Source organism: Oncorhynchus nerka, linkage group LG24, assembly GCF_034236695.1.
Source record: "Oncorhynchus nerka isolate Pitt River linkage group LG24, Oner_Uvic_2.0, whole genome shotgun sequence".
Taxonomy (NCBI): Eukaryota; Metazoa; Chordata; class Actinopteri; order Salmoniformes; family Salmonidae; genus Oncorhynchus; species Oncorhynchus nerka.
Genome location: NC_088419.1, coordinates 36,356,988 through 36,381,379, shown reverse-complemented (window position 1 = coordinate 36,381,379; position 24,392 = coordinate 36,356,988). Strand labels below are relative to the sequence as shown.

The 24,392-nt window shown below is 44.7% G+C and overlaps 1 protein-coding gene and 1 pseudogene across 1 annotated transcript; both read left to right on the top strand.

The window, feature by feature from the left end:
- The first annotated feature begins 5,678 nt into the window (after window positions 1-5,678).
- Window positions 5,679-8,079, top strand: LOC115107925 (actin, alpha cardiac muscle 1-like; annotated as a pseudogene).
- Window positions 8,080-8,800: 721 nt separating this feature from the next.
- LOC115107333 (gap junction delta-2 protein-like) lies at window positions 8,801-12,067 on the top strand. Its single transcript, XM_029630734.2, has 2 exons — window positions 8,801-9,320; window positions 9,771-12,067. Exons 1-2 carry the CDS (start codon window positions 9,244-9,246, stop codon window positions 10,624-10,626), a joined length of 933 nt encoding a protein of 310 aa, XP_029486594.1. The 5' UTR covers window positions 8,801-9,243; the 3' UTR covers window positions 10,627-12,067.
- The last annotated feature ends 12,325 nt before the right edge of the window (window positions 12,068-24,392 follow it).

Here is a 24,392-nt window from a genome sequence, read left to right as displayed (position 1 = left end):
CCTCCCCAATTAAGATGCCACCCCACCGCCTGTGACGCGGACGCTCTTCTCTGGTATGACCCCTCCGCCCCGCCAACGTAGATATAAGATTATAGATCTGAGAGGACTTTATACTGAGAACACATAGGAATAAGAGGGATATAGTAGCGTTTACACCGTTTACACTGTTTCAACAAGCAGTCACCAACCAATCATGTTCGACTAGAGAAGGCAATAGTCCAACTAGGCATTTACACATATTTGGTAAAGGTACACAGTTTTATTATTTGTAAATCATTTCACAATTCAAAAGGTCATTTGGTTGCTTTAAAAGCAAATGTTTTTATTCGCTGTGGAATACGCCTGTTGTGTCCCTTGAGTCTAAGAAGATAGACAGAATTCTGCAATGAATGACTTCAATTCTTTCCATACACTAAAATATCTCACAAAAAAGGAACAAACATGGTTGGTTACTTTGCGTATCCTGTTATGGGACTAAATGTTTTCACCCTGAACAATAACAAACTCCGGCTAAAATGCCCCATAAATATTGCATTTTGGTGCAGGCGAAAAGAGAATATCAATTATTCATATCTATGTGCCTATTTTATGCATCTTTGGCTGTTGTGGGACCTCGCTGAACCGAACAACCCAACAATCCCACGTTAACAGCAGGAACAGTTTGAGGAAATCCTCAGACTTGCTGTATGGATTTAGAATACTGCAGGATGCAAAGAACTCGGAGGAAAACCGTTGGATCAAACTGTGTCTAATTCAGGTAGCTGAATGTAACAAAATCTGCTTCGAAGTGCACTCTACGCTTCTTGTATCGACCAAAAAGCTACATTCTCAATGGCAGACACGTCACAAGTAGAGAAACTACTGTCTTTCTAACTTATTGTCAACCAGCAAAGGATAAGCAGGCTTTATTTCAGCAGCAGACATTTGGGAAACTCATGCAGTGCTGATTAAGCAGCAAAGCTAATGCCAAAACATTCTATAGGGGAGGTGATGTGATTATATAGTAGCCTGATCCCAGATCTGTTGATTATGTTTGCCATAACAACGACCATGGGAGTTGGCTATACAGCACAAACAGATCTGGGACCAGGCTAGTGAGATATGTCCTCCAAAGATAGGCAGAACATGGACAGTAAGACTGCATGGTAAAATTGCCAAAAGCAACATTGAAATGTTGGGTAACTGAACACAGAAAGGGAAGGTCTAAAGTTCCCTAAACGCCAGCTCGGTTTACTCAACCCAGGCGTTGGGTGGAATTAAATTGACATTGACGGAATCCTTAATGATGGCGGAAGATCAATCTCAGCTGTTCAATATGCGCAGAGACGACAGCAGAAGGCTTGAGGGAGAGGTTAGAAGCCAAGGGATGAGACCAATCGTTCCTCTTCCTCCCTAAGGATTCCCAAAGGATTGAACCCCCCCCCCAAAAAAAACATGACGATACAGTTAAAAGTATTCTTAATTAGCAACGCACTGCCGTTTTCCAGGATGTGCGTATGGCCACACACTTCTCTACAGTTCTGTAACTGTATCTCTAAATAAAACGATCCTTCAGATTGTATAAACAGTAGCGCCAGCTGTGTTTTGGTTCTTTACACCTGAAATACAGTATCAGCAGAATGCTTCTGATTGGTTAGTCTAAATGAGTGTCCAAATCGAGCTTCAGTGAAAGGCCAATGGGATGTCGGAGGATCAAAGAAAGGAGGGGAATGATGGACAAGACTGCAGACAGGGGGGAATGATAAGAAGCAGCAACATACCATTAGTAGAGAATATTCATGCAGCATATAGGCCATGTTTGTTGAGTATCACGATTAACTGTGTTTACAGTGCGTCTAGACAAACATACATATTGGTCAGTTCACCATTCCAACACTAAACTAATCTAGATACCATCTGTCATAGCGTATTCAAAATGTGTATACATTATAAGAGACGTGGGTGGAGAGGTCACAGCAAACAAACTCTTACCCACTGTTCAGGTGTAGGCTTCGCTAATATATGCGTTTTTAGGCAAGAAAGGAGCAACTACACTTGTGCATAATTAACGCTTTATGAATATGGATATGCCTAAGTTAATACCAAAGGTTAATACATTCATTTATGCAGATCCCCTACAGAATGCAGAGCGGGATATGAGGCGTGCTTCCCGAACAACTATTTTTTTTCCAAGTGTATTCTAACATGACTAATATGCCTCTGTCATATTGTTCACAAAGCGTGGGTTTCAAACTGTAGTTTACATTTGCAGGCCATGGTATCTGCTGTTGAATCAGGCTCAACGTGCATAATAAACCAAGAACCCAGTAATCAAAGTAAAGATTTTAGAACAAATTGACGTGTGGAAATGATACATTACACAGTCGAATTGGAGCCAGAGAAGTTACAGATATGAACCATGTACATAGCATGAATAGATTGAAATCAAGAGTACAGTATGAAAGGTTTCAAAAGGTTAGCACATAGGAAATGATTAAGAAACATACCATATGAAAGCCTTACTTCATAGAGTAATAGGCTCATTCGGAATGCTATCTTATTTTAAAGAAATTAAATTTAATGCTGATTCGGTTTAAGAAGTTCACCCAAGAGAATTATAAGAAATTACTAGAACCACTAGGGACCTACAGTAGATTACTGTAAATTAGTAGCCTCTGCATGCCCATACTTATAATTCCATCAGTACAATGAAAGCTATGAGTTTGAAATGTACTGTAACTTTTCAGTTTTTCAACTCGTGCGCTAAAGATTTTGCCTTTCAACATCATTTTTAGAAATGGACACTTCACAGGCTAATTGTTTTGCAACCAAAACACAGTGAAACACGCTAATCACAAATCAGACTTTTTTGTCACGCAAAGTTATCAACATCCCAGCTATTTTGAACCTCGACCCCCTTTCCACCCAACCCCCAACCATTTGCCCCAGGCCAGAAGACCTGAGCCAGCTGACAGATGCTCAGACAGAGAATGCGGGTGGGATTATGGGTAAAGCACAAGTGGATGTCTGTTACATCATCTAGTCACATGACTTCCCCCAGTGTCAAAGGATAGCAAGAGGTCAATCTTGCTGCGATAGCCACGGTACCAAAAACCCATTTACACCTACAAAACACAATGCATACACGTCCAGGGAATCAGGATAAACATACATGGAACAAATGCATAACTCGATTCTGCAGGGATGTATTTCTTATGGTGAAATAACACTGCAAGAGTGAGAATATAACGTGTGAGGAAGGGAGAGTCTTGTGGCAGCCAGACTATAATCCCTAGTGACCATGGCCTTGCTCTATCTAGCCGATGCTGGGCATTGGACAGCTGCTTTCACCATAGGAAGTCACAGCACTGATCATTTTAAAGTGAATAGCCTCTCCGTCAGCATCACTTGCATTTCTGGTGTGTGAGTGTGTTTGTATTGTATGTAGGATAGAGGTAGTAGGGTGAAGTTGCCCCTAGATGCTGAGCTTGGGTCAATTTTGCATTTCCCCACTAAATGGCGAAGGTCGGGAATGGGGGACAGAAAGCTGATCCTAGATCTGTAAATCCTTCCTAGGGGGAACTTCATCCCCAGAGCTATATACAGTATGTATATGTTAAGGTGGCTTGAATGACTAGAGAACTGATCAGAGTTCCGGTGATCACTTGGAGAGAAGTGAAGCTATCCTGCCCACTCAAACACCCAACACTAAAGTAACCCATGGCTGCATATTCAAATGTATATATACGACTCATCCCAAGGTAGCATAAAAGGTGGCAAATGATGTGCTTCAACTGTTGGAGGAATAGAGAGTGAGTGCAATTATTACTTATGAAATGGGTCCCATTAATAATTTCCTATCTATTTCAATTGAATGTCACAAGCAGATCACAAATTGTCCACTTGCAGGTCTTACTAATTCCCTAATTCCTTTATATATGGCTGTATGCATATCCATAAAAGCCAATGAATTTCCTCCATCTCTAAGGTCTCCCTAAGACATTCAACGGCTCACATTGTAGCATATTGAAATCATTCCTATTATGGAATTGACATGTGTGAACGTCAGTGCAGGCTGCTGGGGGGAGGACGGCTCGTAATAATGGCTGGAATGGAGTGAATTGAATGGCATCAAGCACATGGTTCTCATGTGCTTCATCCAGGCTGTATCACAACCACCGGTGATTGGGAGTCCCATAAGGCAGCGCACAATTGGCCCAGCGTCGTCCGGGTTTGGCCGGTGTAGGCCGTCATTGTAAATAAGAATTTGTTCTTAACTCACTTGCCTAGTTAAATAAAAGGTTCCATTTTTACAAATGTACTAAATAAAAATGAATCTGTTTGATACCATTCCATTCACTCCGTTCCAGCCATTATACTCCATCCCAACCATTATTAGGAGCCGTTCTCTCCTCAGCAGCCTCCACTGGTGAACATATGTCCTACATGAAGAGGAATCACCAACTCATAGGCTGGACGGATGACGCAAGCCCTAACGGTGCTTTCCTTATCACACCTATTAGTCACAGTGACGCATACAAACACACACACACACACATTAGTAGGGATGGAGTCTTATATACTGAACAGGAAAGTCATAACATTAAAAGTCATCATTCATAATAAAGAACATTGCTAAGAGCTCAAATAAGATGGGTTGAATCACATATATATATTTTTTAACCCTCACATAACCCATCCCTGAAAATATAGGCCTAAACCTAAATCCATGGCACGGTCAACTCTATTAGAGGGAACAACGCGTATGCTAATGAAACCTAAGGCCATCAAATAACATGATTCTTTGTGTGTCTACTCACTTTGACGCGTTAGGAATCGAGGGAATACCTCCACACCTCGTCACACGGCTGTGTCTGTCCGCGCGGGTTCTCTTCCATACATGGGGCTTCAGGAGTCAGCGAGCCTCTGCTCTGTTCTTCCTGCCCTTCCGTTCATGGCCACTCCGCTCTCAATTGCGCAGGAGCTATCTTATAAGGAGAAAGGGGTCGCCGGGCGCAGTGGCACTTGTAGAGTATAAATTGGTGTCTGCCCTCACAAGTCTACCGCTGCTCATTCAGAGGACAGGCTACTTGGTGAGTACCTGACAACTTGTCACTCTACTACGGTAAACGTGTAGCCTAAGCCTAAGTTGGAGCCACTTCAAAGATGTTGAATTGTACTTCTCTAGTTTGCAACCGGACAACTGCATTTAAAGGGCTTTCATTTCAAATTTGACAGCTTGAATTTTCAAGACACTTCTTTTTTGTTGTTGTTGAATATTGATAAAAAATAAATAGCTGTTGTTAGCCTAAATGTTGCACATATTTGATCGTTAATTGTTAGTCTGTTTTCCATCAGATTCAGACCTCTAAGCAAAATTGATAACCTAGAGATAATTATTATTATTAGATGAATAATACATTGATTTACAATGTGCTTCCCAAGCTAGGGTTTTAAAATACATTTAAATAAATAATGACCTAAAACAAGTTTGTTAGACTTGTATGCCCCTTATACCGTAGGCCTATACTGATTTTCCCTTACGAAAAATGTGTCAACCCCTACAAAAATGTACATTTCCTGTTGATGCAGGATTATTTTCCTGCTGTAGCAAACTGGCTCAAATTAAGATCCTACATCTGTAGGCCTATACTTAGCCTTAATGTACGTTTTGTCAAAACAAAAACTCTGCTGACATCATGTGTGACGACGATGAGACTTTACTGCCCTTGTGTGCGACAATGGCTCTGGTCTGGTGAAGGCTGGCTTTGCCGGCGATGATGCACCTCGCGCAGTGTGCCCCTCCATCGTTGGTCGCCCCCGTCATCAGGTAAGGTCCACAGCATGAAAGCAATGAAACACTCATGAGGATGCAACCTTCAAACTGGGTTTTTTCCAGACTTAATTGTCCATACATTATGCATTACCCTTGATAATCTTCTTACAATTGTATTTTACCTTACCACTAGACCATTTAATTGTGAATGAATGTCATTTGCTATAATAGCTTACATTTATTTGTCCCTCTGTTTGACTTTGGGGAATTGTGTTTTGACTAAGTTTATTTCCTTCCTTCCTCTACAGGGTGTGATGGTGGGTATGGGTCAGAAGGAGTCTTATGTAGGAGACGAGGCCCAGAGCAAGAGAGGTATCTGGCCCTCAAGTACCCCATCGAGCATGGCATCATCACCAACTGGGACGACATGGAGAAGATCTGGCACCATACATTTTACAATGAGCTGCGCGTGGCCCCCGAGGAGCACCCCACCCTGCTCACAGAGGCCCCCCTTAACCCCAAGGCCAACAGGGAGAAGATGACTCAGATCATGTTCGAGACCTTCAACGTGCCCGCCATGTACGTGGCCATCCAGGCCGTGCTGTCCCTCTACGCCTCGGGTCGTACCACAGGTGAGAAGCGGGCAGAGGAGAAATACTCTGTTCCATAACATGCAGATGCATTTACATTTAAGAGGTGCAATACTGAGTCCCATGCAACCTTTCCTTGTGAAACATAGATTACACCATTAAACATGAAGCTGTTCTATGCTATTTCCATGGTTTACATATTATTCGGCCTCATATTATAGGTATTGTGCTGGACTCTGGTGACGGTGTGACCCACAATGTCCCCATTTATGAGGGTTACGCTCTGCCCCACGCCATCATGCGTCTGGATCTGGCCGGTCGCGACCTCACTGACTACCTGATGAAGATCCTGACTGAGCGTGGCTACTCTTTCGTTACCACTGGTTAGTCCGTAATTCCGGGACATATATGATAGGAGGATACGGTGTGTTTGATATTGAATGGTAGTCCATTGCTATTCACCATTTAGACCGAACCGCTAGAACTTTGAATCTTCTATTGTAACAGCCGAGCGTGAGATCGTGCGTGACATCAAGGAGAAGCTGTGCTACGTGGCCCTGGACTTTGAGAATGAGATGGCCACCGCTGCCTCCTCCTCCTCTCTGGAGAAGAGCTATGAGCTGCCTGACGGTCAGGTCATCACGATCGGCAACGAGCGTTTCCGCTGCCCCGAGACCCTCTTCCAGCCTTCCTTCATCGGTAGGGATCTTAGAAGTGTTGTGTAACTCATTGACCATCAACACATTTTGACTTCTTTAAAAGACAAGAAAATGCCCCTTTTCTCACATAGCCTTCACAACAGCTACGTGAGACATTACACCAACTACTGCCAAACATATGTTTTTAATAAAGTGGTGAGGGAGTTGTCCATTTTAGCACCAGTTCAACCTAATCCAGAGCATTCGCTTACAACATGTTCTCTTCTATCTCACCAGGCATGGAGTCTGCTGGTATCCATGAGACTACCTACAACAGCATCATGAAATGTGACATTGACATCCGTAAGGACCTGTATGCCAACAACATCCTGTCCGGCGGCACCACCATGTACCCTGGTATTGCTGACCGTATGCAGAAGGAGATCACCGCCCTGGCCCCCAGCACTATGAAGATCAAGGTAAATATTCCTCTCAAGTCTCAGCTGCATACTGAAGACCACAAACTGACCATCTAAGACCGACCTGACTACAATCTCACATTTTTATTGATGACCAATCACGGTAACACAAAGAATGAACTGTATGATGCATTATAATGCACTACATATTGAGAGGACTTTTGCTTATTGGTTTTCCCTCTTCCCCCTCCTCTAGATCATCGCTCCCCCCAAGCGTAAGTACTCCGTCTGGATCGGCGGCTCCATCCTGGCTTCCCTGTCCACTTTCCAGCAGATGTGGATCAGTAAGCAGGAGTATGATGAGGCAGGCCCCTCCATCGTTCACAGGAAATGCTTTTAAGCGTCCCATTGACAAATTGCTCTCCCCTGCGACAGTCAGATGCCCACGGATGCAAAAACTCTGTACATTACCTCCGCCTATGGATATGTTGTTTATGATCGATATGGAAGTTACAAATCTAGACAGGCCCCTGTTTTATGTTTTGTCAATGATGTACAGTTTGTTTACACCAAAGTGCAATTTATATTTGGTTATTTTACTGGTTCCTGAATGAATTTATATGATGTGGATATGTATTTGCTTTATAAAGAAACAAGACCTAGGATTTTGTATACCATCTTCATCTCATCTATCATCTGTTCACAACCTGAGGGAGCATATTGGTTATTGTTGTTTCATAATTCAGGAGAAACATACCTGTTTACTCATAGGCTATCCATTGATAATACAGGCTAACTCATTCCTAGTAGGAAGATTAGTCACATAGGCCTACATGTTAAGTCCAGTCACACACATAAAAAATAACTACTTGTGGCAGTCCACTAAGTAAGTTGTTGCTATCTTTAAACCATCTGAGGCAAGCCTTTAAAGCGTTACTCAACCTAGTAATCGCACAGCCAAGCTTATCTAAGGAATTGTCCTGGTTTTCATACCAACAAATGCTTAGGGTACTGTAAAACAATGGATTGTTGTTTTGTCTTAAACAGACAAAATGAAAACATCTGTTTTTAGACAGACTATAGCCATCTGAAAAGGATATCATATGTAGGATGTCTTGTCATGGTCAAGCGTTGATTAATGCTTAGCCTTGCAGGCATGTTTCAATCTGCATTCCCTCCCTCCTACATTGCAACAATAATAATCTACGGAATACAGACTGAAACAAAGCAATTCTCCCTCTTTCTACCCCCCCCCCACCCCCCCCACCCCCCACCCCTTTCGCTCTCTCTCCCTTCTCTCTCTCGTTCTGTCTCTCTTCCCCTGTTGCCGCTATTCGTTCTGTCACTGTCATGTGGTTGTCTTACAGGCAACAGCCATCCCCCGTGATTTGAGCTTATAACCAATTATTGTTATTAAAGATGAATCTGCTGCAGTGTACTTGGAGAATAATGAAACAAACAAAAAAAACTGGTGTGTCTGGCCTCTCTCCACCAACCTGTCTGCGCGTGACGCAAGGGTAGTCTACTTAAAGCAGGATTAGCGCCCTACCAACATTACACTCAACTGCCCTCCATTCAAGCACGGCGCGACCTGGCGTCCAGCGCTCGCCATCGAAAATAGGAGGGCTTTCTACTAATCAGCACTCAGACTCGCGCGAGCAAAAGTGCTTGGGTTGTCAAGTGATCTTTTAGCAGAGGCGCAGAAGGCAGAAGGCAGGAGCGCACGCAGCAGCGGCGCGTTACCAATGCATTCTCCAGATATTGGAGCATCCGGAGTGTAAAACGAGGGAAACAATAGATTCCACAAGAACGGTGCACGGTGTGCTATCATCTCCAAATGAATGACAATGGGGGAGTGGACCATATTAGAGCGTCTCTTGGAGGCAGCTGTCCAACAGCACTCTACTATGATCGGAAGGTAAGAGGGAACGTGAGGATAGCTTTGTAAAAGTATTACCATGAGTGTGTGTTTGATGACCAAGTCGGTTCCGATAAGCGATTAAGCTGAAGAACGGTACAAAAACGCAAAAAACAACAACAAAGATTCATGACTTTGCAAACAAATGTGAACCAATAGGGAATCATGGCATAAACATAACATTCAAGAATAATGATTTTGGAAACACTAAATTTGCACATTTTGTTTACAAGAGAGCTGACGCTTGAGGTGAATAGTGCTGTAGCGCTTTTCTTTCCGAACTGACTAGTGGCTTTCAGCACTGGACAGCTCCCAAGCGCCCGTTTTGTGCACTGGAGCCAGTATTAGTTTGCCATCGCTAATTGTCTATCTGTTTGTTTCATGATTAAGCCGATCAACTCTGCACATCTTAACAGCAACATTTTGATTTTGTGCTTGCTTGTTTTGTAGGATCCTCCTAACAGTGGTGGTGATTTTCCGGATTCTAATCGTTGCGATCATTGGAGAGACCGTCTATGATGACGAGCAGTCCATGTTTGTGTGCAACACCCTGCAGCCCGGCTGTAACCAGGCTTGCTACGACAAGGCGTTCCCCATTTCCCACATCAGATATTGGGTGTTTCAGATTATTCTGGTGTGCACCCCCAGTCTCTGTTTCATCACCTACTCCGTGCACCAGTCTGCCAAGCAGAAGGAGCGCTTGGAGCGGGGGTATTCCACCGTGTTCCTCTCCTTGGACAAGCGCCAAGATTCCATCAAAAGAGACGACAGCAAAAAGATCAAAAACACCATTGTAAATGGAGTACTTCAGAACACGGAGAACTCCACGAAAGAAGCCGAGCCCGACTGCTTGGAGGTGAAGGACATCCCAAATTCGGCCATGAGAACTAGTGGAAAGTCTAAAATGAGGAGGCAGGAGGGCATCTCAAGATTTTACATCATCCAAGTGGTTTTCCGAAACGCTCTAGAGATAGGGTTCCTGGTGGGTCAATATTTCCTGTACGGATTCAATGTCCCCGCAGTATATGAGTGTGATCGATACCCCTGCATCAAAGATGTAGAATGCTACGTTTCAAGACCCACGGAGAAGACTGTGTTTCTGGTCTTCATGTTTGCGGTCAGTGGCGTCTGTGTGCTTCTGAATTTGGCTGAACTCAATCATCTTGGATGGAAGAAGATCAAAGTAGCTGTCAAAGGCGTGCAGGCGAGGAGGAAGTCCATCTACGAGATCCGTAACAAAGACATGCCTAGAATGAGCATGCCCAATTTCGGCCGCACTCAATCAAGTGACTCTGCCTATGTGTAGCATATTGAGAAGGCCCAAGACAAGCCTCGTGGACACCGGTTGCGTCAAACTGTATGGGTTCTCGTGGAGGGCCATTCATTTCAAATGGGAGGCAATCCACACCACTGCGACTCATCTGCTGGACAAGGTTGTGGTGCGTAGCACTGCGTGCAGTGTGTCGCATGCGTTGGATTTTTCCAACTGGTGTATTGCTTTGCTGTGTGGTACCAGACACAGAAGTAGATAAACCACCGAAGAAGTTGCAAATATGTAGCGTTTTTTTTTTTTTTTTTTGCATGCGGCTTAAGTGCGACAGCTGTGCATTTCAGCACCACTGAACAGAACAAATGTACAAAGAATTAAAATATATTTAACAAGAATGTGGTGTATATTTTATCACACCAACTTCGCTTGCGAAGTAGGTGGGGTAGATCGATTTTATTTGTCTTTTACTGACAACTAAAAAACAAACGGACCAAACGTTTGTCATATATTTATGAGAAGGCACTGATGCAATGTTTATAGATGATGGTTTAGCCTATATTTTGTAAAGCGCTTCTTAGAAGTATATAATGTATGTGTTGACATTCACTCTGTCGTTCACTTCAGCTGTCGAACATGGAGTAAATACTTGCACTATATATGAATAATGAGCCAAAATATATCCAATTTGTGCTGTGATGGTGTTTTTATGACATTCCGCCGGATTTAAACACCACATACCATTATAGCAATGAAACACACACATTATTTGACAGTTTTTGGGTCAAATGTACTCAAATGATGTACATTCTTCCAGTATATTACTCATCTCACATCTTTGTTGTCAGCACTATCGTTGTTTTGGTTGCCTGAGTTTGCACCATTGACCTTAACATTACATTTACATTTAAGTCATTTAGCAGACGCTCTTATCCAGAGCGACTTACAAACCTATGTGATCACTCAATTCAATTGGGGGGGGGGCTGCAAATGCTGACACCTGGGACTTTTAAATTCATTTTTTCTTTCTTTTATTTACACCCAGGCGCCCATTGCTTTCGTTTGTGGGCAAATTGATTTTCTTGATTTAATGTCATCAAGTGCCATATATGTACATAAATATAAACATTATAAATCTATAGAGTATTATCATCATCATAACAGCAGAATTCTGTAAATTCCTCTTGGATTAAATGCTGTCAACGTATTTGATTTGAATAGCTGTGGTTTGTATGGAAATGGTATGCTACTGCTATATTATCATCCCTGGTTTCATTTGGCAACATGAAAAAACAAGCAACCTTTGCACATTCAAAAAGTATTGATGAGCAATTAGTCATATAGACTAGAGCACAAATCTGAATTGGAATCAATCAGATGATAGGCAATAAATGTTTGCCCCTGGTGCTACCATTTTCCAAAGCAATCATCGATGTAAGATCATACTGAAAGGTGATCCTATCCACAAATAAAAATGTAATTCATGTATACAAGATTTGTGTAATGTGTGATGCTTTCAAATTGTACAGCAGATACACACAAAGCACAGTAAACACCGTCAGCACAATTATGCCCTGTTTGCTCTTAAACCCTTGCAATCAATGTTTCAACAAGAAACTGATTTACTGTCTGCTCTGTATAATTCCAACAGATCCTTCAGATATGTACAGCAATACAGCAAGTGGTATCGAAACATGGGGAAATTATACACAGGTTATACCACAGGTTCCCGATTGACATAGTCAACACCTGACAGACAGACACAGACAAAGTCTGCACAACTCTCATCTCTAACCTAACGTAACAGGCGTAGAAAGAAGCCTAGGCGGAGTCCCTTCCGTTTTTCAAGGGAAATGGAAGTCAGATTAAAAATATTTAAAAAACATTGTTTCCCTGAAAATGGGCAATATCCGCTTTGTTCCAACGCCGCTAAAGGAGATCATTCTGTGACCACGTGGTTGACAGCTTCATCCTCTACCTAGACCCTCCCCCGCCCAGCCCGTCAGCCACATTTGCATCCGTTGCATCCACCTCATCCTCCTTGGCTGCTGTTGGTCATAGAGGTTGAGCGGTTCAGCTCTGTTGGAAGCTGAGAGGTTGCATCCCGCACTACCTCAAGGTCACTGAGAAAAGTGCTGAGAGCTGAAACCCATATCCCCAGAGAGTCAGAGTGTTCCCCAGCTGACCAGTCAGGATGCGGGATGCATGAGGGGGGTGGGGGTGGTGGATTGGTGGACAGGTACGGCTGCCAAGATGACTCGACAACTCTGAAGAGCAAAAATCGAAGAGCCAAAAGCACTGACAGATCAATTTCAAAATCAGCAGGGACTTTAGATGCTCCTCAAACTCTCCGACATGAAACAAGCGCCGCTCGTTTGGCTACTGGCGGCCCCACCTCTCTCTCTCTACTTTATTGGCATGACGTAACAATGTACATATTGCCAAAGCTTATTTTGGATATTTCTCTCTCTCTCGTAATGTTACCTGATGGTTATTTTAACACTAAATATTGGTATGAATGCTTATTCTGTGTGTGTTTCCTCCGAAGAGTACAAAAACCAGCAGGAACCACTCAGAGCTCCTTCAGATAAAGCCACTCACCATAAATATTCATACTCAACTTCCTTAAAGCACACATTAGTGATCAGTGGACTGTCTTTCATATAGGCCATCTACAATCGTAACAAATCACTATGCCCTTTTCTGAAAATAACTCAGCTTTTCATCATGAGGACGTTTTTATCTAAAACACATTCAGAGTTTTATCATGGTGTCCTTGGCATCATATGTTACAATATGTTTCCAAATGGGTTATGATCATACACAATCATCACTCATCTTGAGAGCTTAGTCGGAGGAAATGATAGGCAGATTCGTTGTGTGTCTAATCTTGGAATCTCTCAAGATGAGGGATGATTGGGTATGATCATAACACATTTGGGAACATATTGTAGCATATTGACATCAATGCACACAGACAGGAGGCAGTCACGGAAAGAGATGACAGAGAGAAGCAGCTAGGCAGGCTGTCTGATGTTGAAAGCACTGGTCACATCTATAAAAGACTGTGTGTGCGTGTGTGTGTGTGTGTGTGTGTGTGTGTGTGTGTGTGTGTGTGTGTGTGTGTGTGTGTTCGTGTCCTCACGCTTCAGTTCTGTACCTCACTGTCTACTAGGGGCTATTCCTCTATTAGAGACGAAACCATAAAGGAGAACAATAGCCTTCTTGATATTCATAAGGGCTTATGATACTTGTGTAACAATATTTCCGCACTGCAGAGAGCTGCATCAGTAGACACTGAAGGATACATGCTCTTTCCATGCCATAGGTGAATCCCTGTGAAAGCTATGATCCTTTATTGACATCACTTGTTCAATCCACTTCAATCAGTGTAGATGAAGGGGAGGAAACAGGTTCAAGATTGAGATGAACAATTGAGACACGGATTGTGTATGTGTGCCGTTCAGAGGGTGAATGAGAAAGACAAAAATTGTAAGTGCCTTTGAACGGGATATGGTAGTAGGTTTCAGGCATACCGGTTTGCGTCAAGAACTGCAACGCTGCTGGGTTTTTCATGCTCAACCATTTCCCGTGTGTATAAAGGATGGTCCACTACCCAAAGGACATCCAGCCAACCTGACACAACTGTGGGAAGCATTGGCATCAACATTGGCCAGCTTCCTTGTGGAATGCTTTCGACACCTTGTAGAATCCATGCCCCAAAGAATTGATGCTGTTCTGAGGGCAAGAAGGGGGGTGCAACTAAATTTTAGGAGGGTGTTCATAATGTTTGGTATACTCAGTGTACGTTTAGAGTGCAATTCCTAACAACTAGCAGTTGTCATTTTGCATTGGTTCCCTCATCTAGTGTGAATTTGCACACTTCTGAATTGGCAGGCCCATCCCGTCTCATCTCAGATATCTCTATGGACGCATCAAATGGGGCGATGATGGCCATGTAGGAGGGAAGGAGAGGGAAGGAGAGGGAAGGAAGGAGAGCAAGGCCTGCTGGCGCTGCCAGGACCTGGAGCTCCCTGTGTGGGCAGGGTGCCCGTTGGAGTCATTACCACGGCCCTGGGCACGGTGCCTATGACATTAAAGCTTTATGACTGAGTCAGAGGGGCTCGCGGAGTTAGAGTCCACACCTGGCGGAGCAACAAAGACATCAATGATAATGTCATCTAACTAAGGGAAATCAAACACTGTCATACTGTCACTCAACACAAGTCACTGTGTGTGTGTGTGTGTGTGTGTGTGTGTGTGTGTGTGTGTGTGTGTGTGTGTGTGTGTGTGTGTGTGTGTGTGTGTGTGTATACTTTTAGCAGCGCTCAGTTGTTTGAATAAGCAGCCAGCTCATCAGAATCTGACATTAACTTCCTTTATGTCCGCGAGAAGTGCTGTCAAAGCAGCGATGGGTGTTTCGGTGTTGTCAACACTTTCGTTTCAATCAGACATCTTTTTTAGTCCCGTGTTGTGGCATTAGCGTCACTCAAAAAGCAGACATCACATAAGGACATGATGGCCAGCTCGGGGCTTTTTAACAGTACAGTAGTTTTGCACATGACAAGTGCTGTGACGGCTATAAAGTCATTAAGGAATTACCAAAGCTCATTATGTCCGGTTGTTTACGAGTATCCATGCCAAACACTGTCAAAGAGAACAAGACGAGCTAGTTTCTCCTAAAACACTAAAGGTTTTTCCTATCACTGTGAGTGGGGATCAGTTGAATCAATTTCAGGAACATCTGACTTCATACGTTTGGGCTATAGAGGTGTTTCAAAGGCTTCAAAGGCAGCCAGATCTGCCCGGTAACACCTGATTACAATCCCCTAAATAAGTCTCATCTGAGCTTAAACCCCCCTACTCTAGGCAGATAGGACTAGAGTCTCTCTGCTGTGGCTTCTCCCATGGGCTCTCCTTTATCTCCTCACTTCACCCTCTTATTGCCAGTGGGCGGGGTTGTAGAGTACTGTCCTCAAGGGTTTTTCAAGAGCACAGGCTCTCTTCCGCTGTGTTCAACCACAAGGATGACCTTGGTGTCACAGCTGAAGCAGCCTGTGGGAATAGTGAGGAATGTTGCTGCATCCGCATTGCCTATCTACTCTCTTTGATGGTTGTTGCTCAGTCACTGTCTTCGTTCTCTCCCCTTAAATATCTCTCTCCCTCTTGGATGCTCTATCTAAAATACATGAGATGGAAAGTATTGATGTTCAAGGCCCATATTTATAAAGCGTCTCAAAAGCAACCAATTAAAAAAAAAAATCAGATAAGTGCCAGAGGATAGATAGTCAAGCAGTGCAACAGAAGACCCTCGCCACCAATAAAAAGCTTATTGGCAGAGCTAAACTATCACTGGAGCTCTTTATGTGAGCTCTTCATCAAAGACTGCATACTGTAAAAACAGTACAATAAAAAGAGCAGAACAGTATTACTCATGCAATTTCAGTAACTCCGCAGAGCAGTTCTAACGTTCTAAAGCGGTTTTGTCAGGCGTGGGAAGACCTGAAAGTTGCCACCGCAGGTGAGAAAGAGAACAGGTGTGACCTTAGCAGGCGAAGAGTTGCTAACGAACAGAAGCCTGTATCTGTCAGGGCCGATTTTTCACAGAGAAGAGAACAGTCCTGCCGTATATCCGCTGCAGCACCCAGCAGGCAGCCCTCTGAGCCAACCTGAGCCAATAGGAGTCAATCTGCACTCTGGCCCAAAGACAGATACTTATGACTCGCACACTTAAAAAAAAAAAGGTTACATTAGACTACTGTCCTTGTACTCTGGATCTCACTGCTGCCACCAAAAGTAGTGCAAAAAAAAACAGTGGCGTGAGATTATTCTGGAGATGGTTTTAGCATGGTCATTATCTCGACAACTCCAAATTCTGACCTCTGACATCAATTCATCATACTCAGCCTCGATATTAAACACGGGTCATTTAAGATTTAATCTCCTTGATGTTTTTGGCATGGGAGATTGGTCCCAGTATGGGTGTCCACCCAGCGGGTGGCCCCTTCCTGTACCCCCCCCCCCCCCCGTATCATCTGTCCCCCAGCTCACCCTGATTTCCTACCCATAATCCCCTACCCACACCAGCATAACGCACCAAATAACATGACCCTCTTCCATTCAATTTCTCCCCTGCGGTGCACTGATTCAAGGGAGGTCCAGACTCCCATCTCTCGCTTCCTCTGTTTGGAAGTATAAATTAATCATTCATTTTACACTGCTTACTATGATTGGATATCCGAGGACCCCTGGGTATTACACTCCAGTGGTGAATGGGCGGTCAAACATTTCATTAAGAGTTCCATTCAAGAATACAATCACTGGTTCATTTTCAATGAAAACCCACAGCATAACCATGCAGCGGGTATTGAATAATACCAGGGGGTTTTCCCCAACCAGATGGGCTGACAACACACACCTATGTGCCTGAAGAGAAAATTAACTGCATGGGTGGCCTCCATGCTGTGCCCTCTAGATCCAAAGATGGTATCCGGTTTCCGTCACTGGGAAAGCACACTGGTGTCTGGTTACTAATGCTACTGTGACCTCAGAGTACCACACCAGCCTGACCCCCGCATTGAGCTGACCATGTGACCTCTACCGCATCCAGTGTGGACCACTCGGGAAATTAGAGGAAGTGATGCTCTGTTTTTTCATACGATTGTTATTCATAGATCCTCATGGGGATTAAACATGATATTGTACTCCCATACACACACACACACACACACACACACACACACACACACACACACACACACACACACACACACACACACACACACACACACAATATGCTGTCATGTTATCTACTCTCTCTCTCTCTCTCTCTTACGAACGTACAGTCCCCACAGCGGCCGGTCCATGTGATAGTGACAGGTAGCTATTCTGTCCAAAGCCAAAGAGAGACTCAGATAGCTTTAATCCCTATTGGCTAAGTGGATTAATGATCACTGCAGCACCACTAGCCAACTGTTTATTTACTAACTCACGTATACCCAACCACAACATGTTACACAATTAGGGTTGCAAAATTACAGGAACTTTCAATAAATTCCCTGGTTTGGATGGAGGTGCGCCGGATTTCCTGCTTATTCCCTCCAGATTCCAGCAAGCAATGGTCCAGCCGCGATTTTGAGAAAACCAGGGAATTTATTGAAAGTTCCCACAGCTTCTGGGTTGGAGCGAGCGGTCGCATCTGCACTCGGTCCGCAGGTAGTATTACATTTCATTACATTTCATTATAGTACAACGGTTTGATTTGTCTAATCTTAGCAATTTCTTCTTAGCTAGCTACATAGCCGTCTTTGTATCATAGATAATTGCGTAATTATCGTATTTCGTCGTCCTAACGCAGTCTACACTGCCCTGCAGCTAGCCAGCTAGCTAACGTCCACCGTTAGCTAGTCCACCGTCTACCGATTAGCAGCACAACTACTACACTCAACTGAACGACTTGATTAGTGTAGTGTTAGCTAGCTACATAGTTGTCTTTGCTGTCTTCGTATCCAAGATAATTGTGTAGTTTAGAGTGTGTAGTTTTAGAGTGATTATCTTAATTTACCGAGGTTAGCTAGCCAGCTATTTGTCGTCCTTAACGTAGGAGACACTGCTAGCTAGCCAACAGCTAGCCAACGTCTACCGAACAGAACTTCCGCACTCAACAATCCGGTCGCATTTCGCTTCGCTCCACAGGTAGTATCACATTTTTCATTTCATTTCATTACAGTACAACGGCTTGATTTGTTTGATCGTAGCTAGCTACATAGCTAGCTACATAGCCGTCTTTGTATCAAAGATAATTGTGTAGTCTTGAGCGATTTCCTAGGTTAGCTAGCCAGCTATTGTCGTTCTTTTAACGCAACGTAACGTAATCAACACTGCTAGCTAGCCAGCTAGCCCCGAATAGCAGCACAGTAGCACAGTAGAAACTATTACACTCAACGGAACGACTTGATTAGTGTAGTGTCAACAACGCAGACACTGCCAGCTAGCCTACATAGTCAACAACGCAGCCTCTGCCAGCTAGCCTACTTCAGCAGTACTGTATCATTTTAATCATTTTAGTCAATAAGATTCTGCTACGTAAGCTTAACTTTCTGAACACTCGAGACGTGTAGTCCACTTGTCATTCCAATCTCCTTTGCATTAGCGTAGCCTCTTGTGTAGCCTGTCAACTATGTGTCTGTCTATCCCTGTTCTCTCCTCTCTGCACAGACCATACAAACGCTCCATACCGCGTGGCCGCGGCCACCCTAATCTGGTGGTCCCAGCGCGCACGACCCACGTGGAGTTCCAGGTCTCCGGTAGCCTCTGGAACTGCCGATCTGCAGCCAACAAGGCAGAGTTCATCTCAGCCTATGCCTCCCTCCAGTCCCTCGACTTCTTGTCACTGACGGAAACATGGATCACCACAGACAACACTGCTACTCCTACTGCTCTCTCTTCGTCTGCCCACGTGTTCTCGCACACCCCGAGAGCTTCTGGTCAGCGGGGTGGTGGCACCGGGATCCTCATCTCTCCCAAGTGGTCATTCTCTCTTTCTCCCCTTACCCATCTGTCTATCGCCTCCTTTGAATTCCATGCTGTCACAGTTACCAGCCCTTTCAAGCTTAACATCCTCATCATTTATCGCCCTCCAGGTTCCCTCGGAGAGTTCATCAATGAGCTTGATGCCTTGATAAGCTCCTTTCCTGAGGACGGCTCACCTCTCACAGTTCTGGGCGACTTTAACCTCCCCACGTCTACCTTTGACTCATTCCTCTCTGCCTCCTTCTTTCCACTCCTCTCCTCTTTTGACCTCACCCTCTCACCTTCCCCCTACTCACAAGGCAGGAAATACGCTCGACCTCATCTTTACTAGATGCTGTTCTTCCACTAACCTCATTGCAACTCCCTCCAAGTCTCCGACCACTACCTTGTATCCTTTTCCCTCTCGCTCTCATCCAACACTTCCCACACTGCCCCTACTCGGATGGTATCGCGCCGTCCCAACCTTCGCTCTCTCTCCCCCGCTACTCTCTCCTCTTCCATCCTATCATCTCTTCCCTCTGCTCAAACCTTCTCCAACCTATCTCCTGATTCTGCCTCCTCAACCCTCCTCTCCTCCCTTTCTGCATCCTTTGACTCTCTATGTCCCCTGACCGCTGGCTACATCCCTTCCGTCTTCAAGAGAGCGAGAGTTGCACCCCTTCTGAAAAAACCTACACTCGATCTCTCCGATGTCAACAACTACAGACCAGTATCCCTTCTTTCTTTTCTCTCCAAAACTCTTGAACGTGCCGTCCTTGGCCAGCTCTCCCGCTATCTCTCTCAGAATGACCTTCTTGATCCAAATCAGTCAGGTTTCAAGACTAGTCATTCAACTGAGACTGCTCTTCTCTGTATCACGGAGGCGCTCCGCACTGCTAAAGCTAACTCTCTCTCCTCTGCTCTCATCCTTCTAGACCTATCGGCTGCCTTCGATACTGTGAACCATCAGATCCTCCTCTCCACCCTCTCCGAGTTGGGCATCTCCGGCGCGGCCCACGCTTGGATTGCGTCCTACCTGACAGGTCGCTCCTACCAGGTGGCGTGGCGAGAATCCGTCTCCACACCACGTGCTCTCACCACTGGTGTCCCCAGGGCTCTGTTCTAGGCCCTCTCCTATTCTCGCTATACACCAAGTCACTTGGCTCAGTCATAACCTCACATGGTCTCTCCTATCATTGCTATGCAGACGACACACAATTAATCTTCTCCTTTCCCCCTTCTGATGACCAGGTGGCAAATCGCATCTCTGCATGTCTGGCAGACATATCAGTGTGGATGACGGATCACCACCTCAAGCTGAACCTCGGCAAGACGGAGCTGCTCTTCCTCCCGGGAAGGACTGCCCGTTCCATGATCTCGCCATCACGGTTGACAACTCCATTGTGTCCTCCTCCCAGAGCGCTAAGAACCTTGGCGTGATCCTGGACAACACCCTGTCGTTCTCAACTAACATCAAGGCGGTGGCCCGTTCCTGTAGGTTCATGCTCTACAACAGGGGTGTCAAAGTCAAATGGACGGAGGGCCAAATAAAAAATCAGCTACAAGACCGGACTGTTCGAATGTTCATTGAAAATTTTTTAAATGACGCATATAGTCTAGTGAACCTAATTGAACCTACTGAAAACCTAACAAATATATTACAATATGATCAGATAAATAAAGCAATATTTTCTTATGGCTCTGTCAGTAATCTTTAATTTTCAACAGACACAAAAGACAAATTTCCTTTATATAAATATCCCCATAACATGAACATTAAATGAAAGAAACCGGTATTCAAGGCACCATCAGTAGACTATATTTTCTATTTTAGCAAAAGTGGGCTAAATTTACTTCAAAGAAAAACAATAATAGCAATTTTCTATCATCCACTCAACTGAAATATTTTTAAAATATAATTGGATTGAAATACAAAAAATAAAGTGCAAAAATCTATTAATCAAAAACAACACTTTGTTTAAGGAGAAGTAACATGCAGTGAAAACAAATATTAAATTTTAACTTTTAAACTTGAACTGAGTAAAAACTCTAAATATGTGATTGCACAGTAATGTTCACTTGTTTGAGGTTGAGGGTGATACTTGGTGGTGTCCCATCTTTTCCACAAGTTCATCAATGTTCCAGGTAAGGCTCTGAGCTGAAGAAATCCTCAGAATTGAGTGGAGGTGTTCAGCAGTAAGTCGACTTCTGTGTGATGTTTTGTTCAGGTTCATCAAAGAAAACAGTTGTTCACACAGGTATGTGCTGCCAAACATAGACAACGTTTGAGCAGCCTGGATGCGCAGCTGGGGCATTGTGCCGGGAGGAAACGGGCGAACTCCGCAGCACCCACTGCCGCATATTTTGCCCTCAGTGCATCATTGCATTGGAGGTCAATCAACTCCATTTGGAGGTTTGGTGGTGAGCTTTCCACGTCAACAGCAAATGGGTTACCGAGCAGTTCCAACCTGCTTTTTGTGCTTCAAAGTCAGCAAATCGGCGTCGAAAGTCAGCGGCAAGCATACCTATTTTATCAGCCAACTGTGTGCTCGGGAACGCACTGGTAGAGAGCTTCTCTTTCATGGTCTGGCAGCTGGGAAAGTGGCTCAAATTTTCTTTCATCTGCGTCTCCCACAGAGTCAGTTTGGTTTTAAATGCCTTCACTGTACTGTACATATCAGAGATGACACGATCCCGACCCTGCAGCTGCAAGTTTATTGCATTCAGATGACTCGTAATGTCACACAGAAAAGCCATTTCACACAGAAACATTTCGTCTCGGAGTTGTGTTGTGTCTTTCCCTTTGCTGTCCAAGAACAGACAAATCTCCTCACGAAGCTCGAAACATCTTTGAAGCACCTTTCCTGGCTTAGCCATCGCACCTCTGTGTGATAAGGCAAATCACCATGCTCCGTTTCTAACTCCGTCAGAAATGCCTTGAACTGGCGGTGATTCAAACCTTTGGCTCTGATAAAGTTAACTGTGCGCGTGATGATGCTCATTACATGCTCCATTTTCAAGGCTTTACCGCACAACGCTTCCTGGTGTATGATACAATGATAAGCTGTCAGCTCACCTGTCGCGTTTTCCTCTTGCATCTTTTCCCGTATCTTCGCCACCAGTCCGCTCCTGTGTCCACACATCGCAGGTGCTCCGTCGGTTGTCAAACCCACGAGTTTTTCCCAAGGCAGCTCCATCTCATTTACACATCTTGACACCTCTTCATACAAATCATGCCCCGTAGTTGTGCCATGCATAGGACGTAAAGCCAAAAACTCCTCTGTCACGCTTAGGTTGGAGTCCACTCCGCGGATGAAAATTGACAACTGGGCAATGTCAGAAATGTCGGTGCTCTCATCCACAGCCAAGGAATATGCAATAAAATCTTTTCCCTTTTTCACAAGCTGCTCTTTTAGATTGATGGACAACTGGTCTACTCTCTCGGCAATGGTGTTTCTGCTCAGACTCACATTTAAAAAGAGTTGCCTTTTTCTGGGCAAACTTCGTCACAAACTTTAATCATGCAGTTTTGATGAAATCCCCCTCCGTAAATGGCCGGGCTGATTTAGCGATCTCTTCTGCCAAAATAAAACTGGCCTTGACAGCAGCCTGGCCTTGTGATTTGGCTTTTTTGAACAGAGCCTGTCGGGATTTGAGGCCTCGTTTTAATTCCTCTGCCTTTTGTAGCCTTTGTTCCATGTCCATATTCTTGTTTTTGTCCGCGTGTTTCGTTTCATAATGTCGTCTCAGATTATACTCTTTCAGTACCGCCACACTTTCTCCACACAGAAGACACACAGGTTTTCCAGCTACCTTCGTGAACATATACTCCGACTCCCACCTTGTTTGAAACCCCGGTTCTCAGTATCCACCTTCCGTTTTGCCATTTTTGATGGGTATCTGAAAGTTAATTTTACTGTGATGCTGACGACTGCTGTGCCAATAAATATTGAAATGAAGCAGCCTACTGCTCGGTGCGTCACCTTTGCATTGTGGGAAATGTAGTATTGGTGCGTGTAAAAGATCTGCGGGCTGCCGGCTTGCTGCGGGCGGTTCTAATAATAAATCAAGATCATCCCAGGGGCCGTAAAAAACCTTCTTGCGGGCCGGATGTCCGCGGGCCTTGACTCTGACATATGTGCTCTACTACGACCCTGCCTCACACAGGAAGCGGCGCAGGTCCTAATCCAGGCACTTGTCATCTCCCGTCTGGATTACTGCAACTCGCTGTTGGCTGGGCTCCTGCCTGTGCCATTAAACCCCTACAACTCATCCAGAACGCCGCAGCCCGTCTGGTGTTCAACCTTCCCAAGTTCTCTCACGTCACCCCGCTCCTCCGCTCTCTCCACTGGCTTCCAGTTGAAGCTCGCATCCGCTACAAGACCATGGTGCTTGCCTACGGAGCTGTGAGGGGAACGGCACCTCAGTACCTCCAGGCTCTGATCAGGCCCTACACCCAAACAAGGGCACTGCGTTCATCCACCTCTGGCCTGCTCGCCTCCCTACCACTGAGGAAGTACAGTTCCCGCTCAGCCCAGTCAAAACTGTTCGCTGCTCTGGCCCCCCAATGGTGGAACAAACTCCCTCACGACGCCAGGACAGCGGAGTCAATCACCACCTTCCGGAGACACCTGAAACCCCACCTCTTTAAGGAATACCTAGGATAGGATAAAGTAATCCCTCTCACCCCCCTTAAAAGATTTAGATGCACTACTGTTCCACTGGATGTCATAAGGTGAATGCACCAATTTGTAAGTCGCTCTGGATAAGAGCGTCTGCTAAATGACTTAAATGTAAATGTAAATGTAAGTACCCTAAACACTCACACAGACACAACATACACACATTGCCTGTCTAATTTACATATGTAACGTTGGAAATATCGTGTTAACTTGGATTATGCGTCGTGTGCCTCGTGTCAAATTGGGCCCAGGCCAAGTCACGTCTAGGAACGTCTGAGGTTAGGTGGTCTCTGACTACGGCTCTCAGAACACAGATGGTTATAGACCAAGACAATGAAGAGATGTGTCTCCCGCTGTACATCGAAGAGCACATGCAGACGACTCTGGATGTCAACCGTGCACTCTGTCACTCTGGTGTCAGCAGGCAGCCACTCAGCTGCTCCTCTGACTCTTTTAATCCCCCTGTGTGTGTCTGTGCGTATTTGCGCGTGCCCGTGTGCGTGCATACGTGCCTACTTGTGTCGGACAAATGGAGAGAGATAGTGGGAGAGAATGAAAGAGAGGGAGAGTGCAAGAGAGAAAGCGATCAAAGGCACAGTGCTGAATGCTCTT

Excerpts from the sequence above, each read along its gene's own strand:
- LOC115107333 (XM_029630734.2), top strand. The coding sequence starts at position 9,244 with ATGACAATGGGGGAGTGGACCATATTAGAGCGTCTCTTGGAGGCAGCT. Across the intron at positions 9,321-9,770 it reads CACTCTACTATGATCGGAAG|GATCCTCCTAACAGTGGTGG; the intron begins GTAAGAGGGAAC and ends CTTGTTTTGTAG.